Genomic DNA, 8,469 nt, shown 5'->3' on the forward strand with positions numbered 1-8,469 from the left:
TCAGGACCTGTACAGGGGGGTAACGGTACCATCCTTCCACTCAATTAGGATCTCTGCTCGCTGTAAGGTGGGGCTGGAGTGAGGGAACTGCATGGCATGCTGGGTCAGCGGGACTCTTTCACCGGGCACAGGTGATCCAGGAACACTCATCTCTGGGCTCGGAGTGTACGACTTCAAAACACAAACCACTTTCTTCCTTCTAGTAAAAATAAAATGTAGAAGAAAGACAAAAAGGATAAAGAAGCAAAAAAATAAAATTGTTTGATTAAAAAATAAAATAAAATCTCCAAACATGTTGAATGATTTGAATGTTGCACCAGATACATAATTAATTTTCTATATCCACACGGTTATTTTATAATTTTAACATCACCATTCTTTATTTGTGAATATGGAAAACACACTGTAGCCCCTAAGTGAAGTCTGAGGGTTGATGCCTGCTTCAAAAAAGATTAAGATAAAATCCTATTGAAACAACTTTATTGCTGAAGTCTCCTCAAGTGGATGTAAAAACAAGTGTATGTGTTTTCATACGTACTTTTTTTTGTTTTCTGATCGAAACAGAAACCTGACTGGACACCAATTTATGGGAAACTTTTAAGCGTGGAGATCAAACAGCAGTGTTGAGAAGTCATAAATAATTTTTACAGTTGAGACGCTTTCTAGGCTAGAGTTTAGAATTAGATTATAGATAGGCTTAGAGGAAAAGTTAGGATTAGCTGTGATAAATACAAGTTATGACATAAGTCTTGGGTGTGTATGTGTGTGTGTGTATGTGTGTGTATCGTAGTCCTTACCTATTAGAGTACACACTGATGATAAGAATAGCAGTCCCTAGGACCAGAGCCAAAGAACTCAACACCAGCATGGTTATCTTCCATCCCATTCCTGTTCACAATTACACATCACAAGATCAGAAACCACAAAGTGTATTATTCATTTCATCATCACCAACTCACATTTGTTTCTATAAATTAGTTAATTTAAAACTAAGTGCATAACTCTTAGACTTTCCTTACAAATATCACACTGCCTGTGCGCCACAACCTTTGCCAACTATTTTCCATACACTTAGGTCCACCTAGTGTTAGAAAAGTTTCATTACATTTATATACAATTTTTTTTTTTTTTTTGCCTTTTGGATTCAATCAAGTATTTCCAGTAATAAAATTAGTAATATGTTTGATCTTGTATTGATTTTATTTTTTATGAACTTACCATAGTCTATGTTGAAAAACACCATGGTGGGATCTGCAGGGGATTTGGTGCTGAAAGAGTCTGGATTCATCCCATCTTTTAAAGAAAATACTTCTGCACCAACAGAGCCCATAACACTTTCAACTGGATGAGAAGAAATCAGAAGTGTCATTTAGAGCCGAGGATTTAAATAAAGCATTTTAGCCTCTTCAGATTTTAAAACGGAGAAGAAACTGTGTTGGCTTTTGATTGAATATGCTGATTTGTTTCTTCCTTTGAGTTCTCCATTTTGATTTAAACAGTTCTTTCTTTGTGTGTCTAGTAGACATTTTGCTTGTAATGTTCCCCTTCTTTAATTGTATCATTGTGTTCACCTGTGTCTTGTTAGTCTTGTCTATAAAGTCTTTTCTGCACACCTGTTGCATGCTCGTTTCACAAGAAGAAGCAGAAGCTAGTGTGCCGTTCGTTTTTCTATTTTTTGTGCTTTGGATTCACAAATTCTGAACCGTTTTAAATGGAAGTCAAAACTCCCAGACTCCTTTCTGCTTCAACAGATTGCCTGCTGTGTGAGTTGAATTTAGGTGCAGAGATTTCACCTCTTCAGAACACATTGTTCACTTTTCAGATCTGTTCATGCAGAACCATTTATTCTAAAAACAACAAATTAGTTTGCTGAGACATGACGCTGCTTCGTGGAGTGGCTTCCTGTCTTCTGAGATTGAGGAAAATGAGCACTTACCTCAATTGGATTCTTGTGCTAAAAGCAGGCCTGTGGTCAAATCATCTGAAAGCCCCTAACCAAAAGCACTAAATGAACACAATGGTTGTTTTGGTTGTGTTCAAGCAACTACAGCCTGCTTGAATTTCATTTTATTATTAGTTGCATTATGTTGAAAGTTCATCAAAATGAATATAACTTAAATCTTAAGACCTTTTGCTTGTACTTCAATAATAAAAATAAAAAAATCTAATAGTTTATAAAAAAAAAAAAAAAAAGCAACCCATAAAATTAAAAAGAATCCTAATTTTTTGGGGGGGATGATTAATATAGTTTGTCTGAAAATGGTTTGGCAAAATATAAATTTTAGCATTGATTAATGCAAATTATTTGGCACCTCCAGAACACCCACCAACAATTTACCGTAACAATGAAGAAAAAGCAAATGTTATTTTCTAAGAATTCACTGCAATCAAACAATGCATCCCATCCATTCATTTGTGAAAATGGTTCCCATTAAAACCTTTTGGTACTTTTCCAAACTGTAGGAAAACATTTGTAATATCTTCAGTTCTTACATATTTCAGTCAGAGTGTTTAGATCAGAGATATGATCAGCAGACATCTTCTGTTCCATTTCCTCCTGCTGGTGATGAAGCTGATTTTGGTTTTCTTTGTAGTCTCTATCATTGCACAACGTCTGGTTATCAAGTGTCCGCCACCTGCCGCCCTGCTTGCAAAGAGGAGAAACCACAAGATCATCTGATCTGTTTGAAATGCTTAAGATGAACATTAATCAGGTAAACTATAGTGCATGTCCCCCGATTTGAGTGTGTATACAATCCAAATATTTCAAGGCACATGTCAGATATTAAGCAACACAGTGAGATGTCCTTCTTTTCTAAAATATTACCTGTCTGTGTTCCTTCAACAGAAAAACCAAAGAGGATTCTTTGGCAGCACTAAGGTGCAGCCCACTCCCCATCAAAGTGATGTGGCCTTTCTTTGAGCAGGCCCATTCCTGACTGCTTGCCTCTCCTCCCACATCCACAGCAGCTACTCCAGCTCTGCAGGCACAGGGCCGAAGGAGGACACCTTCATATTCCTGATTCGGTGCAGTCAGACACTCTCCAGTGTGCTGACTCCTAAGAGCCTGGCCCTCTGGCAACCAGCGCCACTCTTGTACAAGTGAGCTAGAGCTGCATTCTCCTAACGACACTCTTCCCCTTGTAGTTCCTTCTTCCACCTGCAGGCATTTACCCAGCAGCTTGTTCCGAATCTTGAACCCAGACACATCTGTGAAAACAGCAGATGGCAGACGTAACTACTCAAAAATATCTGGTTGAATCAGATCTCAAACACCACAAGCAGAAACATTGTGAAGAAATGATGGAAGTTTCAGGAGATTTTGTATCCTCCAAAAGAGTTGTTAATCAGAAAGGATCACTCCAAGAGCAAGGTGTGTAATATTCATAAATAAACTCTGGGTCACTTGGAAGTAAAGGTGTTTAAATGTCATGGTCTACTCTGGATGTTTTTGGGTGCATCTTTAAATAGAAGCTGACCAGCATCCTTGCACTGCTGTCTGTCTTGTGTTTGTTAAAATCTATTAAAATGGAAAAATCATGACAATTTTGGTTGCATATAAAGGGATGTTTGAATAAAATCCATCCACCCATTTTCTTCCACTTATCTGGGTGAGAAGCTCGGTCATCTGGGAGGGACTCAGAGTAGAGCCGCTGCTCCTCCACGTTGAGAGGAGCTTGAGGTGGATCAGGCATCTGGTTAGGATGCCTCATGGACGCCTCCCTGGTGAGGTGTTCCAGACACGTCCCACTGGGAGGAGGCCCAGAGGAAGACCCAGGTCACGCTGGAGGGATTGTATGTTTCTTGGCTGGCAAGGGGATGCCTTGAGATTCCCCTGGAGGAGCTGGCCCAAATAGCAAGGGAAGTCTGGGGCACCCTACTTGGGCTGCTACCCCTATCTCTAAGGGAGAACCCAGACACCCTGTGGAGAAAACTCATTTCGGCCGCTTGTATCCGTGATGTCATTCTTTCGGTCACAACCCAAAGCTCATGATGAAAGTTATGATTGTTTATCTACGTAGGAACATGGATCATCCGGTAAAGTGAGAGCTTCGCCTTTTGACTCAGCTCTCTCTTCACCACAACAGACCAGTACAGCAACCGCTAGATTGCTAGGCGGACATGTGAGGCATCTGCAGTTTGAATAAAATAAAACGGGTTAATCAAACAAATTCCACATATGTACCTAAAGTAGTGTTAAATTGGTAATATTTGGTTACATGTTCTATTTGCTGCATCTGGCTAAAATAGCTGTCAGTTAACAATGGAACGATGTTCAGGGAGTCTCTGTCTGAAGAACTTCGTGCTTGGTATCTTATTCATAAATGATCACAGCAGCTTCAGAGCTGGACCTGTGCTGGTGATAAAGGAACTTTTCCTAAACTTGGAGTATCGTTATGCTTCTCATAGGCCGGGCGTCTGATCAACATGCTTCCTGATGGTCTCTTTTTTTATTTTTATTTTTAGATTTTTCAGTCAAAACCACAAAGCTGACCCAGAACTCAGTGTATAGACTATACGGTAACTCTTTACAATAAGGTACACACAATTTCATTAACTACTAGGGAATGCCTCAGGAACAAATCAGGAGCTAATGCGTAGTTAACCAGTACTTACTGGGGAACACACAGCCAAGCCTTATTAGGGTATTACTGGTTTGTTACCACAGAAACAGAGGAGAAATTCTCCATGTGCGTTCTGAATAAACCCTGCACCAGTGAGGTCACAGCTCGTAACTGTCAAAAACCTGTTTCCCAGTGATTACTGGCTTTATTGGATTTTCTCTTTTGTAAACATATTGATGAAAGACTATCAATTTTGTAATCTTGCACTTTTGTCATCTTTACCTGTATGTCTGACTGTCACTTACAGAGTACCAAATCATTGCCTGGCTATTATTTTGTTAACTGATGTAGTCAAGCATCATACCAAGTACAATACTTGGTGAGGAACCGATCACCTGACCATTACCTGCTGGTTTGTTCCTGTGGTAACAAACCAGTAACCCCCCTCATAATGCTTGGCTGTGTATTCCCCATTAAGTGCTGGTTGACTACTCATTAGCTCCTGATTTGTTTCTGATTCATTCCTGAGGCGTTCCCTCATAGTTAATCAAATTTTGTGTACCTTACTGTAAAGTGTTACCGACTACATTCCTTCTGACCTGGCAATACCTCTGAATCCAATGGAAGGGGCTAACAAGTTCTACTGGAGAGAGACAGATGTCTAGTTCTGAAAGGCATTGCTCTTTGTTATAAACACTCGAGATTATGCCACAATTATGTGGTATATCAAACAGAAGGGCAAGACAAGATTTCAGTTGTTTTTATTTTTCACTTTTAGGATACAAGCTGACCTGCAGCACACTAATAAATGTACATTTGAGATGTTTAAATAATAAAAAAAAACTATAATAATAAAATTAAAATGATACATTACACCAGTGTTTAGTAGTTTTTATAAAATTGTATGAGCACAATACATTTTTAATTAATTTAAATGAGTTTTAAGTAAACATTTGTAGTTGTCTTTATTCATACAGAAATCGTATGTCATTTTATTTAAAAAAAATGACAATCTTAAAGTCAGTCTCTAAGCAAAACTTTTTATAAGCATGAACATTGAACATTGGCTAACATTCAAAACTCAACTTTAATAGGCTGTCCTGGCTAGATTATACCTCCTAGTACTTTTAAAACTTTCCATTGCTGGATTTTGGGTTTTCGATTCAATAAAAAAATATACATGAGCAATATTCTATAATAATAATAATAATAATATTATATAAACTTTAAAATTAACTATATTACACCACATTTTCCTTTAACTTGATTCAGTTTTCCCCCCAAATCTGTGTGAAAAACAATGTTAAATTGTTCACTTAAATATTTTGCATAAACTCATGGAATTTGTGCAAACGACCAACAACAACAAATTTTACCTTTGGAAACCAGAGAGACGAGGAAACAGACCAACAGCAGGTTTCGTCTTCGTCCCATGGCGACTGCAGCCTCTCTCCTGAGACTGGTTGCATCTATTTTAGCAGAACCAGCAACAAATGGGAGGAACAAAAGCTCCGCACAGACAGCGAGTGGTCTGTGTTCATCACATGGAGGGACAGAAGAAACACAAAGGTCTCTAAAAGGGGGCATGGTTTTTAAAACGGGAAAATTTACAGTAAAAATAATAAATATTAACCTGGGTATCTGTAATAATTTAAATGAACATGACAAATATGATATGACCAAATTACTCCTCATGTTTGCAATTCCACAAAATTTTCCCCAATTTCTTCAGGATTAATGTAAACTATGGAAAAAAAAATATTTTTTTAAATGAACATGTGCATTCATATTTTTCATTTTGCTTTAAAGCCTCAACCACTACCTTCAGAAAACAGTTCAATGAGATCCACCAGTGACAACGACTTCAGCTCATTTACATTTCAAGAGACAGCAGGAAGCCCAGAGAACTTTCCTCCCAGTATATTAAAGTCGGTTTATAAAAAAATAACCCAAACACCAAACATCCCATGAAACTTGATTAAATCCAGTTGCCCAGCTCAATCAAAGTTATCTTTTATTTTTCTTTGCTGTATCTTTGTCTTTGGGAGATTTACTTATAATATATGGAGAATGGCCCTAAACCTCTCCTGAAGCAACACCAAGTGGTTCTGTAGAACGAGTCAAATGTCCTGGCCCAGTCTCAGCTCAGTCAGAATCTCTGGTACGATTAATAGATTGATGTACTGTACACTAGTGGCACCCATTGAGCTGCTGGAACAGTTTTGTTACGAATAATGGGCAAAAATTCCAGTGACTAGATGTATCGAACTCAAGAACAAATGCCCAAGCACACATAACTTGTCAGTTTAATTATATTTATATATAAACTTCATTCGTATAATAAAATTGAAAATACATTTAAGTTCAAGATTGTAGTAAAAAAAAAAAAAAAAAAAAACAGAAAAAAATTCCTGTGGGGTTGAGAATCTTGCAAACCATTATACTCAGATGATTTGTTTGCTTTTGCCTTTCTGACCATGAAGATGTGATGAAGATGTAATGAAGATGATTGGAAGCAAAGGACCCAAGCACGGACTTAAACATACAGGTTAAGATGAGGTCTAAACTTTAACAGACATAATGATTTAAAAAAAAAAGAAAAACACAGACTAAAATCTATATTGCTAAACCAAATAAACAGAAAAAGAAAAGAGGAAAATAAATCTAAATTCTATATACAGCAAGAAAATGTATAGCTAGATCACAGAACATGCAGTTTAATAGAAAAGTAAAATATTTAAATCCAAAATTAGCATCAAACTACAAAAGTCATGAAAATCAAAATAAAGAAATAAAATCCCAAACCATGACTTGAAAAGTCTGTTTTTCTCTCCTTGCAACTGGACAGTAGACACAACTCTTACACCCTTCTTGTTTACCACTTTGCCAGGCAAGAGCAAGAATTTACAAGCAGTGTGCAGAAACTCATGGACTACTAATGAGTTTTAAAGAGCATAAATCTGTTATGGGAAGAAACCAGTGCTGCCAGTTGAATAGGATGGGTCACTTGTCGCTGTGAGGAACCAGACAGCTTTTGTGAATCTGTACAATAACAATCAGCGTCAGCCCAGTAGGACTTCCTGCTGATTCCCCCATCAGCCATGGTGTTACATGGTTAAAAAAAAAAATTACAGCTAAATATTTTAGAAAACTGAATATTTGATCATACAGCAACAAGATAAGATTTCCATGAATCGACAATAAACACAATAAAATTGAAAGATGTGCTTTTATTGTTTGACAAAGGCCAAGACAAATGTCCTGTTTGTTACCATGGAGGGGTGGGACACATTCTGGCATCAACTTCAGGGTTTGTTCAGAGGTTTTCTCATTATTTACAGTTTAGGACTTGTGGTTTTCTCTGAAGTAACCCCAGAAGGTAGAGTGCTCTTGTCATCTCCTACTCAGTCCCATGTCAAATTGTCTTTGTCCCTCTGTGTACAATGTGTTATTTAACTTGTCCTGTCTCTGACCTAAAGCACTGCACAAATGTCAAATTTGACATGAGTGAAAACCAATCTCTTCACTCACGGTTCAACCATGTTTAAAAAAAAAAAAAAAAAAGCTTATAGTTTTGCCACAGTAACTGCTTAATCCTTATATCTATTTGAATTTTGTCATTTTATTTACCTATTCAATGGAAAAAAAAATATCTTAAATGTGGAAAAATCTCACCTTCTGATTGGCTAAGTCTGTTTTACTTGTTTATTCTTGACCTTGTCTAAAAATATTAGCGGGAAGTTGAAAAATCTGAGAATTTCCGTGGCAACGATATTACAATTGGGTATTTTGTAGCCTTTGTAGATGATACTCATTGTTACCTTCCCGAGTCAGATCTAGCCCTGGGAATTAACCGGCACCTGAGCCTGTAGGTGCAAGATGTTGGTCGGCAGGGGCAAGGAAG

The 8,469-nt window shown here is 37.5% G+C and overlaps 1 protein-coding gene across 1 annotated transcript; it reads right to left on the bottom strand.

The window, feature by feature from the left end:
- On the bottom strand, nucleotides 1-3,023 carry LOC119413604. Its single transcript, XM_037680662.1, has 5 exons — nucleotides 2,828-3,023; nucleotides 2,494-2,644; nucleotides 1,219-1,341; nucleotides 798-888; nucleotides 1-199 (listed from the first exon to the last, which is right to left on the bottom strand). The coding sequence occupies exons 1-5, from the start codon at nucleotides 2,897-2,899 to the stop codon at nucleotides 1-3; spliced, it is 636 nt and encodes a 211-aa protein (XP_037536590.1). The 5' UTR covers nucleotides 2,900-3,023.
- Nucleotides 3,024-8,469: the final 5,446 nt, after the last annotated feature.

This window comes from Nematolebias whitei, chromosome 8, assembly GCF_014905685.2.
Source record: "Nematolebias whitei isolate Nwh7 chromosome 8, NemWhi1, whole genome shotgun sequence".
Classification (NCBI taxonomy): domain Eukaryota; kingdom Metazoa; phylum Chordata; class Actinopteri; order Cyprinodontiformes; family Rivulidae; genus Nematolebias; species Nematolebias whitei.